A 14,665-nucleotide genomic window follows, 5' to 3' on the forward strand; every position below is an offset into this window, starting at 1 on the left:
AAGCGGTTTTGGTTCAGACCAAAGGCACCGGCGCGTCTGGCTCTTTCAAGCTGAACAAGAAGCAGACCGAAGCCAAGAAAACCGCACCCAAAGCGAAGAAACCGGCCGCCAAAAAGCCCGCAGCGGCGAAGAAGCCCAAGAAGGTAGCAGCCAAGAAACCCGCCGCCGCCAAGAAGTCTCCTAAGAAGGCAAAGAAACCCGCCGCTGCCGCCAAGAAAGTCACCAAGAGCCCCAAGAAGGCGAAAAAGCCGGCGACCCCTAAAAAGGCAGCGAAGAGCCCCAAGAAGGCGAAGGCGGTTAAGCCCAAGACTGCCAAGCCCAAAGCATCCAAGGCTACCAAGCCTAAAGCACCCAAGGCGAAAAAGGCAGCTCCTAAAAAGAAGTAAACATGTGAAGTTTATTTCTTTCGTATTTCCCCCTAAACGGCTCTTTTAAGAGCCACCCACGTTGTCATTTAATGAGCAATAATCCACTCTTTTGTCAAACTACATGAATAGAATAACCATGTTGTTTAATACTATAAGATTATATGGAGTCTTATGCTTTCGAGAATTTGTTAAAGTTTACACTTCAATCTAGTCATGTAAGAGTATTGAAATGCATGTTAGCCGGAAGTATACGAGGTTTTTATTTCAATTAAATTTTATTTGTATAGCGCTTTTAACAATTGGCATTGTCCCAAAGCAGCTTTACACAATCAAAAGAATTATTTAAGTTTGTACGGAATTTGAATGTGTATGAATCAAAATGGTCAGATAGTCACTGATCAACCTGTTGAGTAGACATGTTATGCAACATGTTGCAATTACATGATATGAGTGTTAATAATGCGTGTAAAATTAAAACATCAAAACTCTATTTCTGTTATCTTTTGATGAGACAGGGGCGGGGTTGGAGAGAAGTCGGAATTCGACGGCGTGTTAGTGATTGGCTGGTTTGTCACAACGATTGCAGCCAATGAGGATGCAGCAGTTTAGGCTATATTAGAGAGCGCTAGAGAATGACTTCTACCACTTTCTGTTCGAACACGTTAACGTAGTGAATCATGTCTGGAAGAGGCAAAACCGGCGGAAAGGCTCGTGCTAAGGCCAAGACTCGCTCATCCCGAGCCGGACTGCAGTTCCCCGTGGGCCGAGTCCACAGGCTTCTCCGTAAAGGGAACTACGCCGAGCGCGTTGGTGCCGGCGCTCCGGTCTACTTGGCCGCTGTGCTGGAGTATCTGACTGCTGAGATTCTGGAGTTGGCTGGTAACGCCGCCCGCGACAACAAGAAGACCCGTATCATTCCCCGGCACCTGCAGCTCGCCGTGCGTAACGATGAGGAGCTGAACAAACTGCTCGGCGGAGTGACTATCGCTCAGGGTGGTGTGCTGCCCAACATCCAGGCTGTGCTTCTGCCCAAGAAGACCGAGAAGCCGGCCAAGGCCAAGTAATTTCACCCACTGCTGCGTTTCAGTATCCAAAGGCTCTTTTAAGAGCCACCCATTTTTCCTTTGAAAGTGCTTTTTCCTGATCAGTTCACAAACACTTGTAATACGTGAATGAATAGGAATTATAGATATTTAGTAATAAGGTTACCTGAAAAAAAAATTGTTAGAAAAAAATGTCAATATAATGTGTGTAGCTACTAGCATCACTAATTCTACAGTGTCAGTTGTCAATTAAATTGTTAAATATGTGTTTTATCTTTCAAGTCTATTTTAGTTGAGCAAGAATGAGATCGAAATAGTATTTTCAAAATGGAACCAATGTTCTCCAGTCAGGGGAGAGTCAGGGTTTAATTGTGTGCGACACTCTATACTTGTCCATGTGAGAGTTGTGTTCGGCAGACTAATATTTCGAGCTCCAGTATTGCAGAAATGTTTTTCTGGAGACTTATATGGAATGAATAAATGTAAAGGTTTAGTTCTTTATCTCCCTTCGAGTTCTTCCGACCAATGAGGTATGTAATGTTTTACATAAAAATAAAATGAGAATAAAATGTGTATGAAATTTGCTGCCATGTTTTAACGTTGCACTATAAATGTGATTATTTTGAGATGTAAATGTACAAAACAAGTATAACCTTGTAAATAACTTAGGGTTAGGGTACATTTTGTTTTAAAACGCAAGCAGCGCGCTCGGTTTTGCATAAAGATAATGGAGTTTCAAACCGTGTCGGTGGGAGAAGAGCAGCCAATGTTAGGGTTAGGTGAAACCTCGTTACGTTACAAAGTGACGTAACGAGTTGGAACCAATGACAGGCGGTGCTTTCAAGCCGCCCAATCAGCGCAGCCGAGCGTTAGGCTGTAAATAGGCCGCGCTCTCGTGTCACTCATTCTGTTTTCTCTAAAGAATCAAAAGCAACTCGTAAGCGATGGCAAGAACCAAGCAGACCGCGCGTAAATCCACCGGCGGTAAGGCGCCTAGGAAGCAGCTCGCCACTAAAGCTGCTCGTAAGAGCGCGCCGGCTACCGGCGGCGTGAAGAAGCCTCACCGTTACAGGCCCGGCACTGTGGCTCTGAGGGAGATTCGCCGTTACCAGAAGTCTACCGAGCTGCTCATCCGTAAACTGCCGTTCCAGCGCCTGGTGAGAGAAATCGCTCAGGACTTTAAGACCGACCTGCGCTTTCAGAGCTCGGCTGTCATGGCCCTGCAGGAGGCGAGCGAGGCCTATCTGGTCGGTCTGTTCGAAGACACCAACCTGTGCGCTATTCACGCCAAGAGAGTGACCATCATGCCCAAGGACATTCAGCTGGCCCGCCGTATTCGCGGAGAGCGCGCTTAAACATTATACTCCCGTCTAATCTACGCAAAGGCTCTTTTAAGAGCCACTTCATCGTTTCAGAAAAGTCAGCACGTTTCCATATTTTTAATAGGGTTGATTTTTTACACATTTTCATACACAAACTGACTGCAGTGAAAAGCTTTCACAATACATTATGTATCTATGACATTTAAAAAGTTTTATAAAATGAGAAGTTCCGGAAGTCAAGTTTATAATAAGCGATTAGTCACTTAAAGCTTGTGTAAAGATTCAATTGGTGGTCTGGTATTACACATTTGAAATAAAGTCTGTTATCTTAAAAACATATAAAAGCAAATATGCATTTCATATCACGACTTGTGTTGATATAAACCTTTTCAGTGAAATATAAGTATAGCATCACATTACTAAGTGCTTTTGACACTGACTTGGGCTGATATTTTAGTTTACAAATGCAGTAGATAAGGCTTGAGATTATTTAAAGAAAGTAATAGTAATGAAGTATGCTTAATTAATAGAGAATATTTAAAACTCGTTGTCCTACTTCAAAACGTGCACGATAGTTATGTTTCTCTGTACATGATAAATATTTTAATGGTACTATTGTAAAATATTACACAAGTACTGTATGAGTGAAAACAGTATTTTGTGGAAAAAAAACTACTTGTACTGAGTAATGTCCGATTTATCTTCTTTAAGAAGTTATTATTCTTATAATAGTTTATATATATATATATATATATATATGCCGTCTGACTACATGTGGTTATTGTTACTGCGTCTGATTGGTGAAACAGTCATTTGGTAGATCCCCCGGCTGCATTTGAAGAATAAATGGTTAGAAAAGTAACGAGTTGAGTGGAGCCGAATGTAGCGAAGAGAGTAGCGTTTCTTCTTCACAAATCTACACAAGTAAAAGTAAAAAGTATGGTAGAGTAAAACTCCTCATAAAGATAAAAGTTTTTCACAAAGTTACTCAAGCAAATGTAACAGAGTAAATGTAACTCATTACTACCCACCTTTGGTTGTGGGCTCAATTAATTATATTTCTCTGGGGTTGACAACTTTCCATCGACTTAAAAAGGTAAGTGTCCCATTAATTTAGATTGTTAAAGTGATTGTTTTTCTATTAAAACAAGTTGGCCCAACAATACTCAGACAAATAAAACAGACATTACAAAAAAAAAAAACTTTATTCTTCCAAAACTAGTCAAAGTTACAGCGATCTGCATAAAATCTCAGGGAGTTTTCCCATCTCAGGGAGTTTTTCCTTGCCACTGTCGCCGTCGTTCTAGGCTTGCTCATCAGGGACAATCATATAATTTTGATTCATACACATTCACATTTCATACAAACTTAATTCTTTTGATTGTGTAAAGCTGCTTTGTGATGATGTAAATCGTTAAAAGCGCTATACAAATAAAATTGAATTGAATTGAATTGAATAAAACAGGAGAATACACATTTTATTTTGCTTAAAGATCAATAAAATACATGAAGACCACCAGATGCTAATCACTATCTTACTGATTCTTTTACATCATAACCGTTTTTAAAAACTAGCAAAGATTAAAACTAACGAAAGACTTTTGAAGACTAGATTTCCCAATGTGTCAGTCACAAACGTTGCCGTGAAAGTTTCGCGTTTGTATTAGCGTTTAATTATATTGCTTTTTTTGTTTATACAATAATAATATTAATAGCAACTAGTTTTTACATCTTCATACTATTTGGCTTCGCCTTTTTCCTGTTTTTTTTTTTTTTTGCCCTTTTTTGAGAACGCGCGAGTTTCTTCTTCTAAAAACAACAAACGGAATTTAGCTCCAAAAAACTGAACTCCGACTCAGGTATGATATTGTGGCGTGGGCGGGGCGGCGGCTGACGACCAGCATATATTATATACAATATAATGGATAGTATTCAGCTTGTTCAGTGTGTGGAGTGCAGGATGTTTAGACATTCTTTCTGCGTTGTTAGTGGTAATTTTATTTGTGATAGGTGTGTGTTAGTCAGAGAGGGTTAGAGAGCGCGAGAGCAGTGTTATTCCTGTAGCGGACAGTCTGGGTGCCGCAGGCGGAGATAACCAGCCCCCGACTCCGGCATTAGAGCCCTCACAGCGGGGCGAGTGGGTGACGACTCGGCGGCATACTCGATCAGCCAAAGCTAACGCTAAGGCTAGCCCACCGGAGCACACCTCTTCTGCGCTTCACGTGTCCAACAGGTTTGCTCTCCTCAGTGATGCACCCACTGAGAAACCTGAAAGAGCTCTGGTTATAGGAGACTCTATAATGAGGCACGTGAAATTAGCTAGACCTTTAGGGGCGCCAGCGGCAGTGGTTAGGTGTATCCCGGGAGCCAGAGCACCGGACATAGCAGGTAATCTTAGGGCTCTAGGACAGCACAGGTTCTCCAAGATAGTAGTACATGCTGGAGCTAATGATATACGCCTGTTAGGGCAGGACGGTGTCCATATATAAGTATATATACTTTAAACCCATTAGAGGATTTTAAATTTTATTACAGCATGAACAATAAAAATCCATAATAGATTTTAAGTGAAATAGTATTGGCACTGTGTTCCACTAGGGGGTGTTGCAGCACTCTTATACAGTGTCCCTTCTGCATCCATGTGCTTTTTAAAATCAAAATCAATGTCAACTTTATTCTAGATGATATTTTTACATAGTGACACTTTATTGTATTTTGAATACACAGAATGAGGAAGTAAATCCTTTAGTGCTTAATATTGAAAAGACACCATAGTCTATATAGAGCATATCGGTTGAAACTGAGGATCTCATTTATAAAATATGGTTTTAAATACCTTTTAACAAACAGTGGTGTTTGACAAAATTATGTGTTTGGTGCAAATGCAACCTTATCTTTACAAAACATGTTTTTAGTTTATAATCCAAAAAGGTTTCCCGTTTACCCAACTGTTATGTCCATCAAATATCAACCCCAATAACTACTGTATTTATTATTATTATTATTATTATTATTATTATTATTATTATTATTATTATACCATGATAGAACTGATTCTGACTGCTCCGAGTTGTTGATTAATCTTCTGTAGCAGTGGTAGTGACAATAGTGCTGGTTGCCATGTTTACAATGTGCTACAGTATGTATACTGTATTATAATGTTTATAATAATAATTTACACAGGAACTGTATACACGGCTGTGTCTTTTGCCTTATTATTTTTTTAAAGTAAGAGGAAAAGGAGACAGCTGAAGGGTGGGAACTATTGTTGAAATCTTTCTAACATAAGTGAAACCGGAACGTACACTAGTCAGCCATAACATTATGACCACCCACTTAATATCGATTAGGTCTCTATTTTTCAATTCAATTCAATTCAATTTTATTTGTATAGCGCTTTTAGCAATTTTCATTGCCGCAAAGCAGGTTTACACAGTCAAAAGAATTATTTAAGTTTGTATGAAATGTGAATTTGTATGAATCAAAATGGTCAGTTTGTCCCTGGTGAGCAAGCCGAGGGCGACAGTGGCAAGGAAAAACTCCCTGAGATGGTAATAGGAAGAAACCTTGAGAGGAACCAGACTCAACAGGGAACCCATCCTCATTTGGGTGAAACAGAAAGCAGTAAATGATCTGCATTTATACAGTGTGTAGGGTGGGAGGCAGTTCAGCTATAATAGCTGATGTTAATTGATGTTACTATGGAGTCCAGGTAGTTATTGAAGACTCAGGTAGACATGTAAGAAGTTCCAGTCATGAACTATCGAACTGTCAAGTCCCCAGAGAAACAGTTGCCAACACCAGTCAAGGCCAGAACCATTTTCTAGGTAGAAAGAATCATTCCCAGACACCAGACGCATCCCAGAGAGACACACGGGGCATCCATGTGACGAGATCTTCAGCCAGAAGCGGGGCACCAAGATGGGTCAGACAGGTCCGGAGGGCAGAGGGAGTCTGGATCACTGGCAGCTCAGGAACGACATGTGTAGCTCGACAGAGAGAGAGAGAAAGAGTGAAAGGGGGAGACAGGAGGAGAGAGGAAAAAGAAAGAGGGGGGGAAAGAGAAGAAGAGGAGAGATGGCAGTTAGGTATGGTCACAGTCACACAATGTATAATGTGAATGTATATTAACTGTAGAGTGCAAGCAGAGACTCCGGCAGGACTAACTATGACAGCATAACTAAAAGGGAGAGCCAGAAGGAAACACAAACATGAGGGCTTCCTGACATGTAAAGCAAACAATCACCTCACCGTCAGCAAACCTGAGTGATCAATGAGAGTGAGGAAGACAGCATCCAAACATACCAGTTCACCATAATACTCTACGTCCATGAGTCCCCCAGATCTGCTCCTTTACCTATGGCAAATCTATTTATAAAAATGCTTGGCTAAATAAATAGGTTTTTAGCCTGGACTTAAACACTGAGACTGTGTCTGAGTCCCGAACACTATTTGGAAGACTATTCCATAACTTTGGGGCTTTGTAAGAAAAAGCTCTGCCCCCAGCTGTATTTTTCATAATACGCGGTACTGACAAGCAGCCTGCATCCTTTGATCGAAGTAGGCGTGGCGGATCGTAAGACACTAGTAGTTCGCTCAGGTACTGCGGCGCGAGACCATTTAATGCTTTATATGTCAAGAGTAGTATTTTAAAATCAATGCGAAATTTCACAGGGAGCCAATGGAGTGAAGATAAGATAGGGGTAATGTGCTCATATCTTCTGGTTCTGGTGAGGACTCTCGCTGCTGCATTCTGGACTAGCTGAAGCTTATTTATGCATCTAGCTGAACCACCAGACAGTAAGGCATTACAATAGTCCAACCTAGAGGTGATAAAAGCATGAACTAGTTTTTCTGCGTCGTTTAGCGACAATAAATTTCTTATTCTGGCAATATTTCTGAGGTGAAAAAAAGCTATCCTGGTAGTATTATCTACATGTGCTTCAAATGAAAGGCTGGAATCAATAATCACACCAAGGTCTTTTACTGTTGCATTTAATGGAACAGAAAGGCCATCTAAAGTTACGGTGTGATCTAAAATTTTACTCCTAGCTGTATGCGGTCCTATGACTAGAACTTCTGTCTTATCCGGATTTAGCAGAAGGAAGTTAATTAGCATCCAATTTCTTATGTCCTGCACACATTGCTCAATTTTAGTAAGCTGTTTTTTCTCGTCAGGTTTTGCTGAGACATATAACTGTGTATCGTCAGCATAACAATGAAAACTAATACCATGCTTACGGATTATGTTGCCCAGAGGAAGCATGTAAAGGGAAAAAAGCAGTGGACCTAAAACTGAACCCTGCGGAACGCCAAACTCCACTAGAGAACATGCAGAATAATCACCATTTAAGTCTACATACTGATAACGATGGGTCAGATAGGATCTGAGCCAGGAGAGGGCTGTACCCTTAATTCCCACTACATTTTCTAATCTGTGAAGAAGAATAGCGTGATCAACGGTGTCAAAAGCTGCACTGAGGTCAAGTAGTACAAGCATAGTTACACAACCCTGATCAGAGGCCAATAGAATGTCATTTACTACTTTAACGAGCGCTGTCTCTGTACTGTGATGAGGCCTAAATCCTGACTGATACAGTTCATGTATGCCATTTCTATGTATATATGAGCATAGCTGCTCCGCTACTATCTTTTCCAGAATCTTAGAGATAAAGGGGAGGTTTGATATTGGTCTGTAACTAGACAGCTGACAGGGGTCGAGGTCAGGTTTCTTAATTATTGGTTTGATAACTGCTAATTTAAAAGATTTTGGAACATATCCAATGCTGAGTGAAGAATTAATTATTCTCAACAGGGGTTCTACTATTGCTGGTACTATCTGTTTAAGAAAATGTGTCGGTACAGGATCTAATATACAGGTTGATGAATTTGAAGAAGAGATGAGTGAAATTAGTTCATTCTCTTCAAGGGGAGTAAAGTATTCTAGGTTCTGATCTGACATGGCTAGATTAACATCTGCATCAATTACATTGTTCGGTTTCAAAACCTCAATTTTATGCCTAATATTTACAATTTTATTATTAAAAAAGTTCATGAAGTCCTCACTATTGCATGATGTTGTTGTGGAGATTTCTGCAGTGGTCTTATTTCTGGTTAATTTGGCTACAGCATTAAATAAGAATCTAGGATTATTTTTGTTATTTTCTATAAGAGTGGAGAGATATGTTAATCTAGCTACACTAAGAGCTTTTCTATAGTTCAGGATGCTCTCCTTCCATGCTATTTGAAATACTAGTAATTTAGTTTGACGCCATTTACGTTCTAATTTCCGAGCGGTCTGTTGTGCGCGTGTGATCGTTATACCAGGGAGCAAGTTTCTTATCTCTAATAATTTTTCTTTTGACTGGAGCTACATTATCTAAGGTATAGCGAAATGTCGACTCTAAATATTCAGTCGCCTGATCGAGTTCTGTGGGGTCAGACGGCGATCTAATCGAAGTTGGGAACTCTGGGAGATTACTGATAAAACTCTGTTTGGTAGTTGATGTGAATGTACGTTTCATACGGTAGCGCGGCGCTGTGTGTACATTATTATTGTGACACACTTGAATTGAGACAAGATAGTGATCTGAGATAACTTCAGATAGTGGTATTGTGAATAAATTTCTTATACTTAATCCAAATAATATTATTAAATCTAAAGTGTGACCTGCTTTATGAGTGGGTCCTACTACATACTGATTTACTCCTACCGAGTCCAGTATAGACATAAATGCAGTTCTTAGAGGGTCTTCTGGGTTTTCAAAATGAATATTAAAATCTCCAGCAATTAGCACTTTGTCTACAGAAACGACTAGATTTGAAAGGAAATCTGCAAATTCACTAAGAAATTCCGAGTACGGCCCTGGAGGTCTGTAAATGACAATTAGCGGGATCGACTGAGCTGACTTAATATAGTTAAATACACTTATGTTACTATAAAGAATTTCAAATGAATTAAATTTGTGTCCGTGTTTTTGTACAATAGTCAAATTATCATTGTGAATAACTGCGACGCCTCCTCCTCTACCAGTTAACCGAGGCTGGTGTATGTAGCTGTATCCAGGAGGACTAGCTTCATTTAGAGCTACATACTCGTCCTGTTTAATCCAAGTTTCTGTTAAACAGAGTATATCAAACTCCTGATCTGTGATAATTTCATTAACTATAACTGCTTTAGATGCGAGAGATCTAATATTTAACAGTCCTAGCTTCAGATCAGAGGTGCCGGCTGCGCATTCAGTCTGATCCAAGTTTGTAGTCTTTATGTTAATTAAATTACTAAAACAGACTTTCTGAGTCTTTCTAAATTTGATTTTAGCTCGGGGAACAGACACAGTCTCAATAGAGTGAACCCTGAGTGACGACTCTATGCAGCTAGCAGACGGTTGGGTTAGCCTGTCTGTCTGCTCCCTGGCCTGGGCTCTGGATTGTCACCGATTAACTAGGCCTTTTCTAAGACTATGAGCTATACTACAGGAAATGAGAGCAGCACCTTCCCGAGTGGGATGGACACCGTCCCGCCCTAACAGGCCAGCTTTGCCCTCAAAGGTCTTCCAATTATCAATAAAGCCCACGTTGTTTTCGAAGCACCACCTGGACATCCAGCGGTTCAGCGACCATAACCTGCTGTAAGTTATGTCACCACGTCTCATTGGGATGGGACCAGAGCATACTACTCCATCGGACATCGCCTTCGCTAATTTAAAGACCTCTAAAAAGTTATTCTTACTAACCTCTGACTGACGAAGGCGTATATCGTTAGCTCCAGCATGTACTACTATCTTGGAGAACCTGTGCTGTCCTAGAGCCCTAAGATTACCTGCTATGTCCGGTGCTCTGGCTCCCGGGATACACCTAACCACTGCCGCTGGCGCCCCTAAAGGTCTAGCTAATTTCACGTGTCTCATTATAGAGTCTCCTATAACCAGAGCTCTTTCAGGTTTCTCAGTGGGTGCATCACTGAGGAGAGCAAACCTGTTGGACACGTGAAGCGCAGAAGAGGTGTGCTCCGGTGGGCTAGCCTTAGCGTTAGCTTTGGCTGAACGAGTATGCCGCCGAGTCGTCACCCACTCGCCCCGCTGTGAGGGCTCTAATGCCGGAGTCGGGGGCTGGTTATCTCCGCCTGTGGCACCCAGACTGTCCGCTACAGGAATAACACTGCTCTCACACTCTCTAACCCTCTCTAAAGTCTGGATGCGCTCCTCTAACGCTGATATCTTCTCCGTCAGAGTGCTCACTAACACACACCTATCACAAATAAAATTATTACTAACGACGGAGGAAGAATGTCTAAACATCCTGCACTCTACACACTGAACAAGCTGAATATTGGACATGATAACGTACCTGAGTCGGAGTTGTTTGGAGCTGAATTCCGTTTGTTGTTTTTAGACAAAGAAACTCGCGCGTTCTCCAAAAAGCGCAGAAAAAGGCGAAGCCAAATAGTGTGAGATGTAAAAAACTAGTTGCTAAAAAGGCGAAGCCAAATAGTGTGAGATGTAAAAAACTAGTTGCTATTAATATTATTATTGTATAAATGAAAAAAAAAAAGGATGTAATTTAAATGCTAACACAAACGCAAACTTTCGCGGCAACGATACGAAAACAGGACAATTTGCCAGTAAAACAAATTTGCCAGTAAAACAGTAAAATGTCCTCTGTATCTGACAACTTTCTATTGGAACCAGCATTAACCTTTTCCTTCGCTCCCATGTGCATGAGTGAGCCTTGACCCCGCATGACCTTGACTCCATCTCACCGGTATGTCCTGGCCACTACATCCTGGCAACATCCCACAAAAGCTGCAGGTTTGAAGTTGCTCTGACCCAGTTGTCTAGCCATTACAATTTAGCACTTCTAACAGTATCTACATGTTCTATATCTTGGTACAATGGCCAAGGCTCAGTCGTGCACATGGGGAGAGAAGGTTGGCAGGTTTAGTCCGATCCAAGTGTAGGTCAAGTTGATAAAAAGGTTAATGCTGGTTGTGATAGAAGCACAGCGGTGTCAGAGCACATACTGTACAGTAGGTCATCACTGGTATTGTGTCGGGGGGGGGGGGGGGTACTCGATATATGGCAGGTGGTTATGATATTATGGCTGATCAGTGTATGTTCTCTCTCATTCTCGTGGACATTTCATGACATTACAAAATGTAAAAAGTAAAAAAATATTATGTTTTTTTTTTTTTTTATGAATAAAAATGCACCATCCTGGAATTGGAAAATAAACGGTGCTGTGGTGGCAACGTGACAGAAAAAACTGAAATAACGCGAGAACAGACTATTAACAGGATCTTTGGCAAAGGTAACACAATTTTTCACACATATGCAACAGATAGTCACAGGTCACCTCAGGTCAACAACATCACAAGAGAGGCTGTTCTGCACTCGCTCTTCTCTCCGTTGAGCACAAAGTCAGAAAATCAGTGGATGTGGAGTCAGGAATAACAAAGTGTGTTGAAGATTTTAGTGTCCTGACCTAAACTATTTACCCCCAGCCATGCACACAATAAGACTAATTATTTTAAATATTTTTTAAATTAACATTATTTTCATATTATTCTTAATCCAACACTACAATATACATATGTTTTTCTCACCCACTAAATCTCATTTGATAAAGGAAGACTAAACTATTTTAAAAAATAAATAATAATAAATAAACAGGGAGAAAGAATTAAAGGGGAGAAGAGAAGGAAAGAATGAAAATTTGAGAAGAAAGTAAAAAGAAGAGAGAGAGAGAGAGAGAGAGAGAGAGAGAGAGATCCAAATCAAATAAAATCAATAAAGGAGAAGGAGAGAGATGCAAAGACAAAATACAAAAAAATTGGAAAGTGAATATACAGTGATGATGAAGAGAAACAGTAAAATGCTTTAAAAGGATTGGAAATAGAAAAAGAAAGCAGTGGAGTAGCAGAAGACAGACAGACAGAGAGACAGACAGACAGAGTGAAAAAGAGTAAGACAAAGACGTGAAGGCAAGGATAAAGATAAGAGGTAATAATTTGAATAAGTATTCTTTGGTATTATTTGTGTCACTCCATTGACCTGTCATGGGTTTTCTCTAACAGCACAAAAGACAATCGAGGCCAATCGTCAAGTATTAATCTGCTGATCATGTTGAAATACAAAGGTCTCTGTATCAGATCTGTAAACTGACAAGGATTTACATTCTAACCGTAGAAAATTGTATGTGCTTTAGTTAACCTCTTAATGTGTTGTTGTTGTTGTTGTTGTTTCTACAGGGCTGTTCTAGACATCTGGATGAGATGCTGTGGGATGTCAAGTGAAGGGAAGTTTAAGGGGAGACTTGTAAAAAAGCACTGAATGCAGAGGGCCCCATGTCCATGTTCGCCTTGAGCCCCCCTTGAGCTTACTGCTGTATAATGAATGTCAACTTCGATTTTCAACCTTCCTACTCACACTCAACAGGGAACTCATCCTCATCTGGGTGAAAACAGATAGCCGGGATTATATAATGACATCATGTGTGTTAGGCTGCTGGAATTTTAATAAAAACAGAAGTTATCATGGAGTCCAGTTCAGCACAAGGAGGTCGGCCCACGTTGAGGTGACTGAAGACCAGTTTCTAAAAGCACTTCATTACAATGGGGGTTAGTGCAGTAGGGTGGACTTCATTCAAGCACGCTGCAGTAGAAAGCATAGTCACTGCTATGAATCTCAGTCACATGGTTTGGGAAGATATTGGCCTCACCCAGTGGGAGATTAGAGTCCTGGAAGACAAGGACCAGGTCAGCCTGTCCACAAACAACTGTGTCTTGAACCAACACCAGGTGAAACAGGTACATTGTCTTCCATTTGTGAATAAATCTGACCAAGTGAAGAAGCAACGATACTTATGTGTGCATGTGAGTACGGCATATTTTCTTGATGACGGTGCTGATCCCTACAAAAATACCTTCATTGATGAGGCAGGGTTGAACCTGCAGAAGACCAGGTCTTGGTGGTGGTGGTGGTGGTGGTGGAGGAATAGCACTGGCACCTGTGGTGTTGTCAGTGTCTCTGGGCAGCGTGATGGAAATGTCACCATGTGTGCGTGAGGTCATACATCACCAGGCACAGGAATAAAGAATAATGGTTTGCATAAAGGAATGTTAGCAAACTGGGAGTGGTATAGGGACCGTATCACTCCCAGTTTGCTAAAAGTTCCTGTGTTCCTTTATTCCTGTATGTTCCCCAATTCTTTTCAGTGGAAAGTAGTGGAAAGTTTACTGCTCTGGCTCTGGCACTGGTCCAGGCAATAAGGGATGCATTACTGGCGTAACTCAAAGCTGTTATCACGTTACACACCAGCACCTTCTTAGTGGAGGAGCAGTTCAAGGTCAGAAAGCAATCCATATCAAAGCTACAGTTTGTACAAACAAGTCAAGTATTCAGGACACAGTAAGCTGTAGAGTTCATGTGTTCAAGGTTCTAATGGCCCACAGTGCACTTTGTTAAACTCTCTTAAACAATCTTTATGGGATTGATCCACAGGAAGTGCAGCTACAGAATCCGGGTATAAGATTGTTGTGGACGAATCAGCATTTACTTTGTGATACAGAAACAGGTGCTAACAGGAGTTTGTAGTATCTGTGTGCATTGGTATACTAGTGAAAAATGTGTCATTTGTGCTCCTGATAACATAAAGAGAGCAGTCTGAGAAGAAATGGGAACATCAGATAAAGTCAGATAACGAGAATCATCCTTGAACATAACGTACGTAGAGAAGCAGAGAAGTTTGTGTAAAATATAAAATGTAATGGCTGAGAGAACGAAATCACCTCCCTCCTGCTAATCGTCTTAGTTAATATGACTCATGAGTTATAGACTCTAATTAGTCCTAATTGATCTGGTATACATAGTCAGACAAAACATGTACACACACTTCAAGGAAAGAAAATACTATGATGTATATTATATTAATA

At 40.7% G+C, this 14,665-nt stretch overlaps 2 protein-coding genes across 3 annotated transcripts in view; both read left to right on the forward strand.

Annotated features, from left to right (window-relative positions):
• LOC128523951 (histone H1-like) overlaps positions 1-393 on the forward strand; it is a 660-nt gene extending 267 nt beyond the window's left edge. The window contains exon 1 of the mRNA XM_053496191.1: positions 1-393. This exon is cut by the window's left edge and continues 267 nt beyond it. Coding sequence (XP_053352166.1) covers positions 1-386 — 386 coding nt within the window. The 3' untranslated portion in view covers positions 387-393.
• Positions 394-1,045: 652 nt separating this feature from the next.
• The window catches only part of LOC128523972 (histone H2A-like), a 70,737-nt gene continuing 57,117 nt past the window's right edge, over positions 1,046-14,665 (forward strand). Inside the window, exons 1-2 of one of the 2 annotated variants that reach the window (XM_053496234.1) lie at positions 1,046-1,428; positions 2,574-2,772. In XM_053496234.1, the coding sequence (XP_053352209.1) occupies positions 1,046-1,428; positions 2,574-2,766 (576 nt within the window). In that variant the 3' untranslated portion in view covers positions 2,767-2,772. Of the gene's footprint in view, positions 1,429-2,347; positions 2,773-14,665 lie in introns of those variants that run through there. The other variant, XM_053496226.1, reaches the window with a different exon arrangement.

Source organism: Clarias gariepinus, chromosome 1 (assembly GCF_024256425.1).
Source record: "Clarias gariepinus isolate MV-2021 ecotype Netherlands chromosome 1, CGAR_prim_01v2, whole genome shotgun sequence".
Taxonomy (NCBI): Eukaryota; Metazoa; Chordata; class Actinopteri; order Siluriformes; family Clariidae; genus Clarias; species Clarias gariepinus.